Here is a 20,529-nt window from a genome sequence, read left to right as displayed (position 1 = left end):
TTGATGAATAAAACTTGACCCTTTGGTATAGCGAGAAGAAAATGCTTACCCAAGTTTGATGATAAAGAGTATGTGCTAAAAGGGTGGTTTGGGAGGTCTATATATAACAGAATGAAGTCGTTTATTACACCAGAAAAATCAGATAAAGATATTTTTTCCATGATTCAGAATCTGCTTATAAGTGGAAAGTTTAAGAAGGCATGTTGGCATTATGTGAGTTTAAAATAGAAGGTCCATGCTATAGGGAATTTCGCCAAAACTTCATTCCCAATATTAGCCATAGAGAATTTTTCCAAAACTTCATTGCGAAATTAGCAAATAGTCTGAAATTGAATTATGGAAAGTAGTCTGGAATTGAATTATGGAAAGGTTGTGGAGATTGTTTTTTGGGCAAGTAAAGAAGGAGCGTAGTTTGCTTAAAATAATAATAATAAAAATACTGGTAGAAAGTATTCTAATGAAGTATAATATTTAGAAACAATTTTAGAGATGACTTTTGTTGGAATTTGGGAGATTATGGAATATGGCGGCAAAGATACATAAAAAATAGTCGTTTCTTTAACTATCCAAAAATAGATAAATGAAAAGGTTTTATTCTATGTTGGATTTGCCAAATCCCTCTGTAGAAAGAAAAGAAAAAGGCCTAACAGTAAGTCGTGAATCGTTTTGTTCAGTTTTTTTTTTTGGTCAAAAAAATCGTGAATCATGATTATTCTTTGTTTTGAACATCAACTAATCTATGATCTATTTTACTTTCACCTTTTTTTTCTGTCCAATTATTCATGAATTTTATTTATTTTTCCTTATTTTATTTTATTGTTTTTAACAAAGTTAATCAACTGAACCAATCCTTTTGCTCTTGCTGGTTGCCTCATGATTGTAGCACTGAGTTATTTATTTTGTTAGTCTTGTGAGCAGATAGATATGGGATCATCACCAAACCCAGTTCAGCTCAACTTATTGGCCGACTTCAAGTTGAAGACAAACAGAAATTGGAACAGATTTATTGCCTTCACATCCATCCCAAAGCTTTAGTGATTGCTGCTTGCATTGCCATCAAATACACTGACAGTTAATTGTCTTCTCCTTGTTACTGCTAATAATAATCTAATATTTTTAACAATTATATAAATGTTTCACATTAAATTTATTTTCTCTTTTGTTTTTAGTTTTATTGCCACAGAGCAAAGCTCACGACTATAAGAGCTGCAAGTCTGTGCAGCAGCAACTGGCTGGTGATCTCCTGTAAAGAGCATGTTTTGAGCAAATAAATCAAATTGACACGGATGATGATTTGGACGAATAGTTGTTCACTCGCACGCATATTGAATTGTGTGAAATTTCCAAAGAGAAGTATCCTGGCAAGAGAGTGTGGTCTGCTAATGTAAGTTAATTTGATGCATAATATGTCACTTAATTGATTGCAATTAGCATAGCTAATATGGTTCAATTACTTGACATACGTATGAATTCAGGTGAAAAAGGAGATAAAGAACTCAAGGAAAAATGGACAAAATTTGAGACCAAGTGGAAGCCGCTGATAAACTCATGGCGAAGATCCGAGAAGAGAAGTAAAGATGTATTAAAGTTGGAGCAGGTCCACCAACAGCTTATTTCTTATGTGAAGCAGCTGCAAATGGCCAAGAAAATGGACCACCTTTTGTTTCAACAGCTTTACAAACTTGAGTCAGGACCCGTCCAGAATTCCTTCCCCGAAACCCTAGACAAGCCCTGATCCCAGGAAAATACCACCGAACCTTCCAACGGAAAATCCGGCAGCATCTCCCCTAAGGGTAGGACTTACCACAAATTACCTGCACTGAAACACACTTCTATAAACATCCCCTTATTCCTCCCACGTTACTACAGATTGATTCCACAAATTTCAGCACTTCAAATAATAACAGCAGCAACCCAGTGCATAAATAAAAACTACACGTCCAATACAGTATACAGAGCATTATACAACAAATGTGGAATTTATAAAATGACAGATAAGGAAGCAATACAAGACAAAGAGGAAAAAAGGGAAGAAAAACTTCTTGAACCTTCGGCAACGAACTGAGACGTTGGGCTCGCCCCGGACAATCAACGTCTCCAACCTGGACCTAGGGGAACGAAATTTAAGAGTGTGAGATGCTAATCATCTCAGTGAGTGACCCTATCTACTGTACACCTTTAATATAAATAATATACCAAATAAAGGGATTTAATAAATCAATACCGAACAATTAAATAAATAAATAAATAAACAATTGAAGTAATACTTTCTCTCAAAACCCTCACTATTCACTCAGTTGGAAATGTTCCCCTTTTAAAACATTTTCACAAAACCCGATATTCGTACTTCCCGAAAACCAAGGGACCAAATAATTTAACAAACAACAAATAAATAAATAAATACCTCAAATATAAATAAACTGCAATAAATTATAATAAATAATTTTGTACTCTTTGGGGTTTGAAACTTTATTTGAAAATTACACCTGACGCACCACACCATATACCGGTGATGCCCTCCGATACCCAGCGTCCCGAGCACCGACTGGCGGGGGGGTTAAAGAGAGAAACCTGCAAACGGCACTTCGGCGTCCCGACAGTACCGCTGCTGAAACCATCTCCCGGCCAAGGAGGGGGGTGGCTGTGCGCAATAACAAACTTGCCTGCCCACGGTCCAATGGCAACAACGGGAGAAATAATAACCGCGCGCTAAACCACATAATACCTGCGCGCTACCACGTGTCCATACACCAGAACACCAATACTGTATGAGTGCGTCTAAAAATAAACATTATTAACCAACCGTACCGTTTTCCAAAATTACCGTGGGAAATACATTAAATTCTCACATTTACCATCCCACATATTTTTATTTAATAAACCGGTACGAAACATTGATAACCAACAAACTATAATTTTCTCGAAGTACGAGATGCAACCATAAAAATACCGCGGGCATAATTTATAAAATTTAAACAAATATTTTCATAAAATATTTAACCCAATTATGCCCGAAAATAATACTTAAAACCACGTACGATTATTACCGAAATATACTTTGCTCATGCATAATAAATAAATTAAACCACAATAAAACCATAACCAAATTGTACCACATGAGCATAAATTAAATACCAATTAAACATAATTAATTGCCCAAAAATGATATAAAATCCAGACACAATCAATTACTGAAAATACTTGCTCATGTGTAATAATTACCATTTAATCACAATAAAATAATAATCGGGAATTTCTAATGACCCCAAAATTTCATTCAGCACCAATGGGTAAATATATATATAAAATAATATTTTTTCTGATTGTATTTAAAATACGCCACATGAGCACAATTTACAGATATCAATTTAACACCACATAAATATAATTAATTACCCCAAAAATATTTTTAAAGGTGGGTCACTCACCTGGAGCACACAATTAAACCATGATCCACCATGGGATCAATTCCACGTCTCACCGGTGCTCCTATAACACAATTCACACACAGCCAAATAAATTAATATTTTAATTGGGTAAATAATACCCGGTACCCGGGGGGTCAAACACAAATATTATCCAAAATAGGCGAATAATATACCGAATCGAAGCTTGAGCGATGAGGATTACAAATCCGGTCTCCATCGACCCCAATTCTGCCGGAGGTGGCCGGAAAGCTTCGGCCGGTTTTCAATTCCTCGTATCTCGCAAACCGCTTCAAATTTTTGAGATTGGAGGCCATATTTGGACTCAGAGGACCCAAAATAGGGGGAGAGGAGGCAAAATCGCCGGAAAATTTTCAACCGCCGCCGCGACTTCGCCGGCCCGATCTGGGCGCGTCGCCGGCCGGCCGGCAGCCAAATTTGGCTGGTGAACTCTCCGGTGTGTGGGCTTGGACGGTGGCCGGCGCGTGCGTGGTTCTGGTGGCCGGAAAAAGAAAACACGGTGAGAGAGAGGGACGGTCGGAGGGAGAGAAAAAGTCTGCGTGTTTTTGATGGCTCGGGGAAGAAGAAGGGAAGGAAAGGGAAAGGAAAAAAAAGAAAAAGAAAAGAAAAAAAAGAAGGTGTTTTCCCACATGGGGGAAAGAAAAAAAAGAAAAAGAAAAAGAAAAAGAAAAAGGAAGATAAAAAGAAATAAATTCAAATTAATTAAATAATATTAATAATAATATTATTATTTAAAATAATAATAAAAATAATTTGATTTTACACATGCTTGACATGTGGCTTCTCAACATGGTGACATATGGTCACCTTCATTAAGTCACACGTGGCACATCGTTACGCGTTTAAAAATAATATTAAAATAATACAGTATTTGAAAAACTCTACAGGTCCATAACTTTCAAACCACATGTCCAAATCGGACGTGCCGCTAGTCTACGGACTCATATCGACGAGCACTTCACAACCATGCATGAGTCAAAGCTCAACCTTGCATGAATAAAAAGTCAACTCCAGCACCCCTTGGACAGTTTGGACCTCAACTTGTTTTGCTCATAACTTTCAAACCGTAGCTCCGTTTTCATTGTGCTACCAGTCTACGAACTCGTGCCAATGTGTACTTTGTAACGGTACTTCAGTCAACCTAGAATTCCAATCGGATCAAAAAGTCAACTTTTGACCCCTTGGTCAATGGTCAACAGTCAACCTCGGTCAACGTGCAAAAATTCCGACATAGTTCGGGACGGGGTGTTACACTTGTCACTGGGCTTGCTCTAGCAGCTCAGACACAACAAAAGCAGTTGCTAATTGTTTCTGCTTGTACGGTAGCAAAGGTACATAAGTTAGTCATTTAGCACTTTGGTTAGTTTATTATGTGAATGCGCACTTTGTTACTATACAACCTATAGGACCTCTCACATGGAATTTGGATTTTATCAATCGGATATCCCCTAATGGAATGACATTGTTGGTTTGATGTATTGAATGGAACTTTGATTTTAATTTTCTATTGGTACACAGGTAGTGAGGTCCTTGACTGGCATTCCAACGTCATGGTTACTTCCAGTTACAGAACCAAAATTTTTTCCGAGTTTCACAAGCAGGTTGTGGGGCAAGAATTTACTAAATTTGCAATCACCACTACCTTGTTAAACCATAGAAGGTCTGCCTCTGGCCCGTGTGGTCCGTTACTCTTTCTTTATGGTCCTGGTTGTGGCAGGACAGAGCTTGCTAAAGCCATTGCTGAGCAAGTTTTTGATGATAAAGACATGTTGACTGAATTTGACATGTCAAAATACATGAACCCAGATTCTCACTCAACTGAGCCAGGATTCAGGGAACAACTCATTGAAGTTGTGAAGAAGAGACCTTTCGGGGTTGTCTTGCTTGATAATATTGAAATGGCATGTTGTGATGATGAAGACACTTTGCTTCAAATTTTAACTCATGGCAGACTAAGCAATGGGAAAGGACATGATGTTGATTTCTCTAAGATATTGATTATTATCTAATGTTGAAGAGGATGTCTATCTCATGGGTAGGAAAATTGAAAATTTTCCAAGAAAAGAACTAGGCGATGAAGAACATCTACTAAGGCTGAATGATTGTCGTCATATTTCCATTCTAGCAGAGGTAAATTCCTGTGGGAAGAATCATGTACTTTTGTATTATTGCGCTTATATATATATATATATATATATATATATATATATTTATATATACACATATTCTCTTGCAAAAATCAGGAATATTTGTGTTTTACAGGCAAAAAGGCATTTTAGGACAGAATTGATTGAGAAATTATATGATGTAATAGCATTGGAGCCCCTTTCATTTCTGCAATATAAGTGTATCACGAGACACCTGCTGAGGGACATTGAGTGCTCCTTTGCACCAAAGCGGACCATCTTATGCCCGTCTGAAGCAGCAGTGGGAGTTATAGTATTTGAGAACCGTTACACTAACACTAAGGTAAGGTTGTTGTAGTTAACGGTTTGTAGTCTTTTTCATCATGGACATGCTTGTTATACATATCTATCTAGCATCTAGTACACCTTCATTACGTCTGAGTACGTGTAGAACATTATTACATTAAAATGCTTGATAAGATGACATTGCATGTTTGTGTTTCCTTGACATTAATCATTTAATGTTGTCTTCTAAGAGATGCAATTTCTCTATTAAATACATGTGTGTTCCTACAATATTACATTAGAGTGCTTCGTTAGATGACATTTAATGTTGTCTACATTCACACATATGTTAATTGTTAATTGACTTACTGTTCAGGGTTGCTCTCTTTCTTTTCTCCTTGTTTGGTTGCGTAGAGTTTTGTAACAAAAGAGAAATAAAAGGAATCCTCTTTTTTTACTAAGTTCTTAGGAGATCCCGCGCATAGTCTTAGATTGTCTTTATGAGCTGTTGTTTTCGAATATTTTCTTAAGAAACGAAAAATCCTATTTTAATTATGTAGTTTGTGATGAATTATAAGATACAAACAAAGAATACAATGTAATTAGAGAATTTTACGTGGTATATAAGGGGATAAATTACATGTCGACTCTCTGTGGGCTTTCCATTTCTGTAAATCTGTTTAATTTCATTTCAGTCTCAGATTATAGACATGCTACTTAAACAAGCTAAGTTTAGTATAGTTGGTACTGAAGTGATTCCATGAACAAGAGCTAACATGGTTGTACTTGTAATGCATGCTTAGACTATATATATTATGGAAGTTGGGCGTAGATTGCAGTGAAATTTAAATATAAGATCATTAGTCTGATTACCTAGAAACAATTATTGTATTTCTATGAATATGTGATATTCAATCTGTTTCATGTTTGATATTAACTACGAATTTGTGATACACATTGATGGAGATCTCCAGCGAGTGTAATACCTGAAGCGAGCCAGAGATCCATTTGCTATGTCAAAGATGTTTTGAAAAATGTTGTCTCTTTTTTAATTTAAATCATCATGACTAATTAATATGCTGTAATGATTTATACTAAATGTGTCAAATAAAAATAAATTCATTTGTGCTAGTGATGATAGTTAACTCTCTTTACATATTTTTGTACCAGAGATCCAGGAAGAATATAAGGATTTGGCTTGAGAATAATGTGACACCAGTGATACAGGAGCTTCTCACAACAAATCAGATAGATGACACCAGTGGGACAAAGGATCTATCTTACAGGTGCGAAAAAAATGGTACATCGGAGTATCAGGATTTAACAGACTTCCTGATGACTTTTAATGAGTTAAGAATTGCATATTATAAAGAGAAAAAATGGGTCAAGCAAATTTACATGCTGAGATAACTTTTTAATGAGTTGATGAGTGATGAATTGGTTGCAAGAGATCCGACCAAAGTTACAAAAGGTATCCACATATTAGATAGTCTATTAAGAAGTGCTATTGATGTGAACAAGATTGATGATTCCAAAGTGGTACGTCTAAAATTGTTTTTTCTTCTGCTTGCTTGCTTGCTTTCTTTATATTCATAGAATAACAGTAGAGACCATTTGTTGGATTTTTAAATAAAAAACACAGCAAAAGAAAAGGAAAGAAAACAAGGAGCATAAATTGGTGTGAAAACTTTCCTCATTCATTTCTGGTAAAAAATATATAAACATGAGTTTACAGCAGTAAATCACCTACTTTTCACCTACTATTGCAGTAATCATACCACCAAAAGACAAGCCATACTTTGGCTACCTAATACAACAGTGTTTCGCCAAAAAGCTGAAAATACAGTAACTAATCATCACAAAGCAACTTATGACAGCAACAAAAGTGATATTACACTAACACTCCTCCTTGGCACTTTTGCTGGAAACAATAAGATCATTTCTCAATGTTTCAAACTTGTTTCTTGGCAATGCTTTTGTCAAAATATCAGCAAGCTGGACCTCAAACCTATAATGAACCAGCTTCACTTCACCATTTCTTTCAGCTTATAAATTTGTCTACCTTTCCTTGAACAACAAAGCCTTCAGGTTGTTCAATATACACTTCTTCCTGCAAGTAACTATTTAGAAATGTAGATTTCACATCTAAATGGTAAACTTTCCAACTTTTTTGAACAGCAAGAGCTAGTAGAAATCTGATTGTCTCATATCTTGCAACTGGTGCAAACGTATCTCCATAATCAATACCTAGTTCCTGCACATAACCCTTAACTATCAATCTTGCTTTATGCTTGTTTATTTTACCATTTGCATTGAACTTGGTCTTAAAAACCCATTTCACTCCAATTGCCTTTTTGCCTTGAGGTTTGCCCACCAATTCCCAAGTTTTGTTTTTGTTTATCATACTGATTTCAGTTTTCATAGCCTCTCTCCATGTCTCGAACTGATTTACATCATAGAAAGTAATTGGATCACACAATGCTAGGTTGCATCTCTCATATACATCAGTTAAGGGTCTTGTACTTCGGACATAGGATATGGATCTTGTATCTCGGACATCGGACAAGGATTTTATATCTTGGACATCGGTCAGGGATCTTATACCTAGGACATCGATCAGGGGTCTTATATCTCGGAAATCAGTCAGGGGTTTTATACCTCGGACATCTGTCAGGAGTCGTATACCTTGGACATCGGTTAAGGGTCTTCTACCTCGGACATCAGTCACGAGTCTTCTACCTCGGACATCAATCAGGGGTCTTCTACCTGGGACATCGATCAGGGGTCTTCTACCTTGGACATCGTTCAAAGGTTTGGTACCTCGGACATCGGTCAAGGGTCTTATACCTCTGATGCCTCTCTCATATACATCAGCCAAGGGTCTTGTACCTCGGATGCGTCTCTCATACACATCAGTCAAGGGTCTTATACCTCAGATGCTTCTCTCGGATGCATCAGTGAAGGGTCTTGTACCTCGAATGCTTCTCTTGGATGCATCAGTGAAGGGTCATGTACCTTGGATGCATCTCTCAAATGTATCGGTGAAGGGTCTGGTACCTCGGATGCATCTCTCAAATACATCAGTCAAGAGTCTTGTACCTCGGATTCCAACAGAATCTTCATCATTTGAATCAGCCTCCTCCTGAATTTCACCATGTTCTTGGATAAAATTCTCTTCTAAGGCTTGAACTTTACTTTTTTCTCAATTCCATTCTACTACAAAGCTTTTATCTTTCATTCCAACATTTAGAATTTCACTTCCATGTTGATCGTATATTATGCAAGATTTATCTTGAAAATTCAAAGAATATCCATTTTTAAGCATTTGTCCCACACTCAACAAACTGTGATTAATTTCATGTACATAGAGCACATTTGAAATGAGTTTAGTACCTGTCGAAGTTTCCACAGCCACATCTCCTTTGCCTTGAACTTGAATAAAATCTCAATTTCCTATTTGGACTTTGTAAACAAAGCTTCTATCCAAGGTCTTGAAGAGATCAGCATCATGAGTCATATGTTGAGTACAGCAACTATCCACCAACCAAGCTTCTTTGCTATCGTTTTCTGCATAACATGTAGCAACAAACTGCCTTTCCTCACTTTGCCATGCTTCATCAGTAACTTGTACCTGGTATGCTTGTTGTATTGGTTCTCCTTTGTTTTTGCAAACTTTTTCAACATGTCCAAGTTGTTTGCAAGCTCTACATTGAACATTAGGCCTAAACAGCAATATTTTTCATAATGGTTGTCCTTTTTGCAAAGAGAACACATCACAAACTTCTTTCTTTCACCCTCTCTGTTTGTACCAGCACCATATCATCCTTTGTCATTACTTCCTCCACCTTGTTGCTTCATTTGGTTATTGTTTGCTGGAGCCTTGCATTTTTGTGGTGCTAGAAAAGCAATTTCTGAAGTTTCTTCTTGTCTTATAGATATTTTTTGTTCAGTTGCTTGTAAAGCATTAACAAGCTCTGACAATGAAATCTAATTCAGGTCTCTTGACTCCTCCAAAGATGAGATCTTTGCTACAAACTTTTCTGGCAAGCTGACCAGCACTTTCTCCACCATTTGTCTGTCACTCAGCTCCTCTTCAGGAATTCTGATTTGGTTTACTACCTTCATTAGTCTGTCAATGAAGTCTTTTACTAACTCAAAATCCTTCATTCTTAAAGTTTCAAACTCCCTCCTTAAGTTTAATACCTGCATTTGTCTTGTTCTTGCACTTCTCTGGAACTCTTCTTTTAGCTTGTCCCAGATCCCTTTAGCTGTAGTGCAAGCTATAATTGTAACAGCTCAGTCCACCCGCATGCGATATTGTCCGCTTTGGGCCTACCCACATGGTTTTGTCAAAACGCGTCGAAATGGTTAGGAGAAATTATGTTCCAACCCCTACCTACCAGTCCCACTGGCACGGGCCTCCCAGGCCCAATCACGATATTGTCTGCTTTGGAAGCTAGGTGGTGAGCCCAATCCTACCCCTCACGGTTTTACTTTCCCTCATCAGAACACGTCGCAAGGGAAAGATATTCACATCCTCTTTTAAGGCATGCTTCGTTCCCCTTTCCAACCGATGTGAGATCTCACAATAATTTTGATGAACATCACTTCTGAAACACCAGCATGTAAAGCAGATAAAGCCTTAAACTTTTTTGCAACCTTCTCACTATGTTGCTTTATTTAAGCGATAGCGAGATTTGCTGTCAAAGGGGGAGGATTTCTATCGGTCTCTACAACTTCCCATAAGTCAAAAGCTTAAAGGTAAGCTTTCATTTTTATAGACCACATGACATAATTTTCTCCAAAAAATATAAGAGGTAATGGAGCAGAAAATTGAATTGAAGCCATTTTAAAAAAAAAGGGAGGAAAGGTAGAAGGAAGCTTTCTGTATTTTTTTTACTATTTCACTCACAGCCCCACTAAGATCATTAGAGCTCTTATACCATTTGTTGGATTTTTAGAAAAAAAAAAATAGCAAAAGGAAAGAAAAGAAAACAAGGAGCGTAAATTGGTGTGAAAACTTTCCTCATTCATTTCTGGACAAAAATATATAAACACGAGCTTACAATAGTAAATCTCATACTTTTCATCTACAAATGCAGTAATCATACCACCAAAAGACAAGCCATACTTTGGCTACCTAATACAACAGTGTTTCATCAAAAAGCTGAAAATAGAGTAACTAATCATCACAAAGCAACTTATGACAGCAACAAAAATGACATTACACTAACACCATTACTATACATGTTTTTGGTGTTTAGATCACTGCCGATTCCTTGGATGAGAAGATCACTGAAGATAGGGAAATAGAGAAATTGAAAATGATGAGTATGGAAAGGATTAAAGAGCTTAATATAAGGTTGGGTAACCTGCCGAAAAGAGAATTCATTGGTATTGTAGCTAAGTTGTTTCACTTGGCTATGGGTTCAACTCAAGTTGTCACACATCGACCTCTTAAGACTTTTTAATACTCGGTCTTAATGAAATTGGTAAGACAGATCTTGTTAGACGTTTTACTAAGAAATTCAAGCGTGATGATGGGACAAACCTATTTTGCCATAGTGATCTCTCCAAGTCCTGCGACATGAATGCATCTTTTTTAAGGAAGTAAGCGATTTTGTTTCATGCAGTTACTTGTCTTATTTACATTTTTTTTTCTGAATTAGTAGAAATGAAGTGCCTATCAATTTTTCTTTCGTAGGCACAATGGTGATGAGCAAGCTCTCAAGATAATGCCACACACCATTTTCTTTTTGGATGGAATTGAAAAGGCTTGTGGTTCTAATTTGAAAGCTCTGATTTCACTACTTTATCATGGTATGATGATTGACGAGCATGGGCATAAGGCTACTTTATGCAACAATATTTTCATGCTTGCTTCAAATAGTGGAACAAAGGCTTCATTGTGTCTCTTCATGAAGGTTACTTCCAAAAATGTTGGGTTGCTAGTAAAATTGAAGACACTATGCGAAAATTGATATCTAGCGACACTCACTTAACGACGCTACAAAACAAACGCGTCTGGAAAAACAAAACCGTGACTCTGAGGTTAATGCGTCAGTAAAAATTCAATAAATATACGACGCATCCAAAAACTGTCGACCTCAAAAGGTTGCTAAAAACAAAAAACACTCGACATATCCATTAAGGATCGCTGAATGTTGGGCTGACCAGAGTCGCCATTAATACTGCATGTATATTTTATCTGAATTGTATTGTACGTTTAAATGCTACTCATGAAAAATGAAAACCAACCACTAATCTATGTTTACATAATAATAAAATTTAATTATACAAGGTTGTTGTTCAATTATATAATTTTTCTTGTATAGTTTATGCTCGCAAATCTCTTAAACAGTATTCTTTTATTTTAACTACAAATAATCAGTAAAACTATTAGAGTAACATAACTGAGCTGATTTTTTTTTTTTTTTTTGAATAAATGTAACAGGCGACGCACTATTTAGATTATACGTCGCCTGTTACCTTCCTTTTACTTTTTATTTTTTTAAGTTCTTTTAAACAATCTAATTTTATTTCAACAACAAATAACCATTAAAAATATTAGAGTAACAAAACTGAGATTTTTTTTTTAATATATAGTTAATAGGTGAGGAACTATTTAGATTGTGCGTCGCCTGTTCACTCTTACCTTCTTCTTTTTTCAATTATTTTGATCAATTTAATTTTATTTCAACAACAAATAAGCAGTAAAAATATTAGAGTAACATAACCGAGTTGTTTTTTTTATTTATTTTTTATTATATATGTTACAGGTGACACACTAATTAGATTGTGTATTGCCTGTTCTCTTCCCTTTACTTTCTAATTTCTTTTTAGTCTTTTTAAACAATCTAATTTTATTTCAACAACAAATAACCAGTCAAAGTATTAGACCGATAAAAATGAGTTTTTTTTTTTTTTTTATATATATATAGTTAACAGGCAACGCACTATATAGATTGTGTGTCACCTGCTCTCTACTCCTTTTTTTTTTTAGTTCTTTTAATTAATCTAATTTTAATTCAACAACAAATAACCTATAAAAATATTAGAGCAACATAACTGAGCTATTTTTTTTTTTTGGTTATATGTGTAACAAGCGACGCACAAATAAGATTGTGCGTCGCGTGTTCTCTCTTCACTTTTTTTTTTTTAGTATCTTTTAATCAATCTAATTTTATTTCAATAATAAATAACCAGTAAAAATATTAGTGCACCAAAACTTAGCTGGTTATTATTATTATATTTGTTTTATATATAGTTAACAAGCGACGCACTACTAAAATTGTGCGTCGCCTGTTATCTCCTCATCCTTTTTTTTTTTTTAGTTCTTTTAATCAATCTAATTTTATTTCAACAATAAATAACCAGTAAAAATATTAGAGCGCCAAAACTAAGGTTTTTTTATTTTTTTTTTATATATAGTTAATAGGCGACGCACTATTTAGATTGTTTGTCACCTGTTTTTTCCTCACATTTTTTTTTTAGTTCTTTTAAGGGATATTGGCAGCCATGCACCCTGACTTTATCAGGGTTGATACATTGCATCCAAAATTTTTTTTTCTGGCATTATGCACCCCAAACTTCCTTTTCCCTTACACCGTTGATTCTTCTGTCAAAAATGCTTAACGGAATGACCACATGTTGCGCACATGATCATCAAGCGAGGGTAGATCGTGTCAAAAATGATTTGAATGCCATTCTTCTCATAAATATAGAAAACCACGAGTTAAAAAAAAATCCACTTTCGAATGCTATAACAGACAGATGATTTAATTTTTTTTCTGGGTTTTCGCTTACCAAGTTGAAGATGATATGGGTCTCTAGAATCCAAACCAATTGGGGTACCACAGGGTGAAAAATCTCCTCTTTCAACTTGTTGCTATTGCTGTTTCCTGGAAATTCACAAGAGAAAAAAACAAAAAACAAAAAAAAAGAAAAAAGAAAAAAGAAATTAGCTTTTGCAACAAAAAAGTTTACTATTTTGCTTACGACATAAAAGAGAAAAAAAAATAGATCAAAAGCTTTCAAAATCTGCATGTACTTATCCTGGACTTTGCCTTTCTATTCGTAAGGCTTAATGAGAACTCTAGCATCACAAACAAAATGAGGGTTTCCTTTAGCTAGGATAAGCTTCACGTTTTTTGGGTAGACAAAAGTCACAAATCCAAACATTCTTTTTTGCTGGTATGGGATTCTCACATCTTGAACTGGTCCATAAATGCTTCAATTGAAAAAAAAATAATAATAAAAAATCAGCATATTGAATAATAATCCATTGAGCAAAAAAGAAAAAAGAACCCACAAGATCCATTTTAAGATAATAGAACCTGAAATAATTTGAAACATCTTCCTCCTTGAAAGTGTTGTTAGCTGGGAAAGTTAAATAAATTTGCCTAGAGGCTGGATTCACCATTCCAGCACTACCATTCTTCGAAAAATCATTCCTTTCAAGGCGCAATCTTCTGAACTTGTGCAAATCATCAACACCCATCATCAAAGCTGCCGCAGATCTACACATAAAACCAAAAATAAAAATAAAAAATCAATAGAGCACACGAGAGGCATGTGATGAGGACAGTAAAATGACCTGATTTATCTTTGCTTGATGATCACTTGCGCAGCACGTGGTCATTCCGTTAAGCATTTTTGACAGAAAAACCAACGGTGCTAAGGAAAAAGAAGTTTAGGGTGTATAATACCAGGAAAAAAAGTTTACGATGTAATGTATCAATCCCGATAAAGTTCAGGGTGCATAGTTGCCAATATCTCTTCTTTTAATCAATCTAATTTTATTAACAACAAATAACAAGTAAAAATATTAGAGCGCCAAAACTGAGCCTTTTTTTTTTTTTCATATAGTTAACAGGCGACACACTATTTAGATTGTGCATCGCCTGTTCTCTCCTCACCTTTTTTTTTTTTAGTTCTTTTAATAAATCTAATTTTATTTCAACAACAAATAACCAGTAAAAATATTAGAGAGCTAAAACTGAGCTTTTTATATATATATATATATATAGTTAACAGGCGACACACTATTTAGATTGTGCGTCGCCTGTTCTCTCTTCACCTTTTTTTTTTTTAGTTCTTTTAATAAATCTAATTTTATTTCAACAACAAATAACCAGTAAAAATATTAGAGAGCCAAAACAAAGTTTTTTTATTTTTTATTTTTATACAGTTAACAGGCGACGCACTACTTAGACTGTGCGTCCCCCGTTCTCTTTTTTTTTAAGTTGTTTTTTTAGTTCTTTTAAACATGTACAAACCCATAAAAAAAATAAATCAGATAGGACCATGCCAAGATTTGAACCCAAGACCTCCTACACTCTCAAACAATCACCACACCACCAGGCGATGCATTCTTCAACAAATGCGTCGCCTTTTCTTTTCTTTTTTTCAATTTTTTTGTTTAAACATTTAGAAACCCATAAAAAAAATGAAATCAAATTAGGGCCATGACAAGAATTGAACCCAGAACCTTCTACACTCTCAAGCAATCACCACACCACCAGGCCAAATGACTTGAATATAATAATACAACAAGCACTAGTTAGTATAGTGTTAGGAGACGCATTATTTTAAGAATGCCTCGCCAAATAGACAAAAAGGCGACACATTTGTAAACAACTGCGTCGCCGTTGCACCCAACCAATTTTTAACTTTTTTTCAATTTGAAAGTTGTTTTTAGTAATTTTTTAGTTTTACAAATATGCTTTTTTTTTTTAATTTGTAGATGAGCAATCAACAAAACTAATTAAGGATTAAAAAAAAAAAACATGGAATAGGCGACGCGTTTTAATGGAATTGTGTCGCCTGTTCCTTCAATTTTTTTTTATTTTTTATTTTTGAAAAAAGCAATTTAATAAACTTTCAATTTTTAAAAACAAGTAAACTATCATTGATCACAAACACATGAAAGTTAAGCTCATTTAACATACTTATGTAGATAAATTGGTCAATAAATGCTTGTTGAATTAGAATTCTATATTCGGTACCTTATCTCAAATTAGGTCTTGAGATATTTTGTATCTCGTCTATACACATATATGTGAGTAACTGAGAAAAGCATTGACAAAACTATTTTCTATTTTTAGATCAATAAAATTTATGTTCATTGGATTGCTACATGAATACATTTGTAGATGAACAATTAAAAAATTATTTAAAGATTATAAAGAAAATATAAAAAATGAAACAGGCTACGCTTTTCGAACATAATCCGTCGCTTGATCCCACAATTCAAGAATAGGCGACCCTTCTTGAAGAGAATGCGTCACCTGTTCTCTCAATTAAAAAAAAAACAAAAATTTTGAAAGACATGCAAATTTTATAAAGAATAAAGGTGTACTTGAAAAACAAAAAAATAAACAGCACTCTTCGATATTTTGCTTCGCATTTTTAAGAAATATTTTTAGTTTTTATTTGCAGATGAAAAATAAAAAATTAATCCAAGAAAAAAAATGCAATTGGGAGAAAAGGCTCGTTTTTGCCATTTTTTGAAAATTTTTGGCCCGTTTTAAAATTTTTACGCACTCCTTTGAATCCCTTTTCTTTTTTAAAATTACATTAAGTACACTACCTAATAGATATTATATTTGGAAGCAATCTAAGAGAGATTTGAAGAGTGAGATATTTCGGATTTTATTTTTCATTTGCCTACGTTGTCGTCGGCCGGGAAGCTGGATTTCTCTGTGTCGCCCTTGTGATTTTCTAGGTTTCTTCTTTCTTTGTCTTCATCATTTAGGTGAGTTTCTTTTTTCTTTGTGTTGGCGGAGACATGAGGTGAGTTTTTTTTTTTTCATTTTAACAGCAGGTTAGGTTCGTTGAGTTTTATTAATCTTGGTTTTGTTGAAATTTTGTTTGTGATATTGCTTGACATTGTTTTGCTAAGTTAAACAAGTATTTTATGTTGAAGATCAACTTGATTCAAGATGGTCTATTGTTTTAACTTCACCACAACATCGTACCTTTGTTAAAGAAGATGTTCTTGGGGATACTACGATGGCTCACAATTCATTTGTCATATAGTTGTCAAGCATCGATGAAAATGATAATAAGGATGAATATGAGAGTGACTATGTTTGTAATGACTGTAAAGGGAGAAATGTTCATCGCCAAATCTTAAGAACAATGGTAATATTCTTTAAATTTTCATTTACTAAATTACAAATTTAATAATGATTAATATTTTATTTATTAAGTAGTAATAACTTTTTTAATTTTTCCATATGCAGTATGAGGGTGTAATATCGTCAATAAGAGAACGTCAACTTCCATCTCAATGAGTAGGCATTCATGGAAGTTTAATTAATATTAAATTTGTTATGAAAAATACAATAGTTTACAAATTATGTAAAAATAAGTCAATGAGATAATATTTAATTTATTTGATAATTAATTTGTTATGACAAAATATTTATTTTAAATTTTTGTATTCTAATTATTTTGGATGAAGTTAGTTTTCATTTTTTTGTATTTTATTTATTTTTATATTTTTATTATTTTAATCATTTTTCACAAAATTTAAAAAAAAAAAAGAAGAGGTGACGCATTAACAAATAATGCGTCGCTAAAAGTGTCGATGCATCACTAAATAGGCGACTCATTAGCGACTAATATATTTAGCAATGTTATATGAAACAGTCGCTTATATATTTTTAGCAACATTGTGGTGAAGCGTCGCTAAATAATGCGTCGCTAAAAATCAATATGCGTCGCTAAAAACTAAAAGATAGGGGACTCTCATACTGCATCGCTTGTTGTCTTATGGATTTAGCAACAGGATGTTAGGTGACGCGGTGCGATACGTCGTTATTTATTTTGTGCGATGCATTTATTGCGTCATTTATTAATGCGATTCTAATAGTGAGAGGTAATTTCAATATGCTTAAATGTAGCTTTTTTTTTCAAATGCATCTTAGGTAGCATTGCTTCACTTTTCATTTCCAAATTCTAAATTGATTTGCTTCTACAATTTGGTTGATACATAGATATAAGGTACACATGCATGCCATATAATTTATTGATTTTCTAAAAGCACAAATAAAAACCAAGTCCTCCTCCTCCATGGTAATGACCATTTTTTTTTATATACGTTTGGCAGGAAAGCAAATCTTTCATATCAGAACTGGTCAATCGAGTGGACGAGATAGTATTATTTAACCCTTTTATTCACGAAGATCAACTTAAATGTTTTTTAAGGCTTCCAATGGAAATTGATGGGGGATTGGAAGCTGTTATATTCAAAGAATCATTCAAGCAATTGTTTATGCCTAATGATACTGAGGTGATTATAAATAATAGTCTAAAGTGAATTTGTGAATTATCATTCCCTTGATTTTCCTATTAAAAGTATATGAATGTTTGCTTTTTGTAGGAATTGTTATTATCACCAACCCTTGATAGCCTCGCATACAAATATCTTGTGAAGCAGAGGATCACAGGTAGATCAATTAGAAGGGCAGGACAAATGACGAATAATGACAGGATCATAGGTACATCAATTAGGACGGGACAAATGAAGAACAAGGACACATCAAACTATATCGAACGAAAACAACAAGAGAGGGTTTGCCAACAACTGAAGGCGGATTACAGAAGATTTGGACTAGTCTAACAAACATAAAGCATAGATATAATATACTCTTCATTATAATATATGTATGTCCAATTCAGTCCTAATTATTTTCTTAATCTTTTTTTTTTTTTTTTTTGGGTCCATATTTTGTGAATCTTAAGATCAGTCATATAATATAATACATTTTTGGTATATTCTTGTACGCTGTTGGGAAGAGTCAGACACATATATGTATAGACACATATATGTATATACCTATTAATATTAATATATATATATATATATATATATATAGATATATACAATCTGGCTCAAATAATGTCCTCTTAAATTCAAATTTTCATTCAGACCAACGTCCCATAATGAGAAAATTGGTCATGCAATATGTTGTGGGATGTTAATTTAGAAGAAATCCTAAACTTAATTACCTGACTTGAACCTGTATGTATATATGAGTAAATGAATATATAAGCATAATTCATCCACCCACATGTCTGTGTTCACATGCCATGTGATCGTAAAAACATATAGACCTTTTGCATTCTTTACAACCGTTCAAATTGATTGCATATCTGATTAATGGCAACATTTCATCAAAACAAGGTTCTACAACCCACCCTTCTTTTTTTTAGTCAGAATTTCTCTAATTCTAAAGAGGAAGGGGAATTGGTGTCTCAACCCACAACCTAATTAAAGAATATGGATGTGAGGGGCATGCTACTTGGACAGCCTCACTCATCAACCAACTTAAGAGACCTTGAGCCATCTCTAGGCTGAAGTCACTGAACAAACATATAACTAATAATTTCCGTAATAGTCGCACTGCAAGCCATTTTAAAGATAACAGCCTCATTTCATTAATAGCAAGCCGTTTGTTTATCGGAAGCAAGATGTACCCAAATAAAATACCGAGTAAATGAACCAGGAATGTTATTTCAACTACGAATACCTTATGTTATACGTGAGCACATTAACTACAAAAGCATATTCAAATTACTGCAAGCTACTTCATGGTATATATGATACCATAACAAGACTAATAAACCTTTATAGGGAGCCTACTCAAATCTAGGACGATGAAAAAATAACACGCATGATTTGCATTGCTAGTGTAAATCTTCTAAGCTTATTATTATTATTATTATTATTTAGTTTTCACCAGTTCAGCTGTGGTTTCTCAATGACCGAAACCTCATGTACGTAGTTGAACATACTGTAGTTGCAGAAGACATGGGGAATATGTCCCTCTCGATAAATTCTAATGTAGTTTTCTTGGGCTTTGGCCTCCATTTTAATCACAAAAAAAATTAATTAATTAATTAAAAAAAAAACAAATAGAGAGAAAAAAAAAAAGAACAGCATCAGCAAGCTTGTTTTCTTCTTCCTCTTATTATTATTTTGTTTTGTTGCACTGCTTAATTACAAAGTCAACAAAGTGGGATGGTTTTGAAAATTTTCAATTGTATATATATTGATCAAGGGGCAGGGAGGCGCATAAAGACACAGAAAATATATTCCTCTTTTTACCATCGAGTCACAACCTCGACTGGAGATAAAAAAAACTCCCTCCTTTAAGTTGTGATTAAAAAAAAAAAAAAATGACCACAAATACCAATACTTTGGTTAATATGAATATTCTCTTTTATAGTTGGGTATAATTTGATGAATCTTAATTTTAAATTCCTTATCAATAGACTTATAATATGTAAATATCTATTTCTTCAAAGCCTACTTCGAGACAATTAGAATCTGAAATTGTCCATAATGATTTACAAGCTTAATGAATTGTCATTGGCGAATATTGCCTACCAATGAGGTGTAATGTAAGGTGATTATGCTGCAATATGTGGTGAACTTATTAAAATCCCACACAAGATGGCCTCTTTTATAGAACATAATCAAATCAAGAAGTTTTTAAGAAATATTCACGGTGATAAAATCAAAACCCTAAGCTTAAAACAAGAAAGGAAAGACAGAATCTAATAAGGAACAAAGAAAGTACAAAATCAATGTTAAGCATCTAATAAGGAACAAAGAAAGTACCAAATTAATGTTAAGCAAGAAAGAAAGAATCTAATAAGGA

At 34.1% G+C, this 20,529-nt stretch overlaps 1 protein-coding gene across 1 annotated transcript; it reads left to right on the top strand.

The window, feature by feature from the left end:
- The first annotated feature begins 336 nt into the window (after positions 1–336).
- On the top strand, positions 337–7,267 carry LOC107435084 (chaperone protein ClpB1). Its single transcript, XM_060814371.1, has 7 exons — positions 337–394; positions 919–1,071; positions 1,170–1,235; positions 4,965–5,347; positions 5,466–5,576; positions 5,709–5,915; positions 7,028–7,267. The coding sequence occupies exons 1-7, from the start codon at positions 337–339 to the stop codon at positions 7,265–7,267; spliced, it is 1,218 nt and encodes a 405-aa protein (XP_060670354.1).
- The last annotated feature ends 13,262 nt before the right edge of the window (positions 7,268–20,529 follow it).

Source organism: Ziziphus jujuba, chromosome 1, assembly GCF_031755915.1.
Source record: "Ziziphus jujuba cultivar Dongzao chromosome 1, ASM3175591v1".
NCBI classification, from domain to species: Eukaryota; Viridiplantae; Streptophyta; class Magnoliopsida; order Rosales; family Rhamnaceae; genus Ziziphus; species Ziziphus jujuba.
Note: the sequence above shows the minus strand (reverse complement) of the source record. Positions and strands in the feature narration are given on the sequence as shown.

Excerpts from the sequence above, each read along its gene's own strand:
- LOC107435084 (XM_060814371.1), top strand. The coding sequence starts at position 337 with ATGGAAAGTAGTCTGGAATTGAATTATGGAAAGGTTGTGGAGATTGTT. Across the intron at positions 5,348-5,465 it reads TGCTTGATAATATTGAAATG|GATGTCTATCTCATGGGTAG; the intron begins GCATGTTGTGAT and ends AATGTTGAAGAG. Across the intron at positions 5,916-7,027 it reads ACCGTTACACTAACACTAAG|AGATCCAGGAAGAATATAAG; the intron begins GTAAGGTTGTTG and ends TTTTTGTACCAG.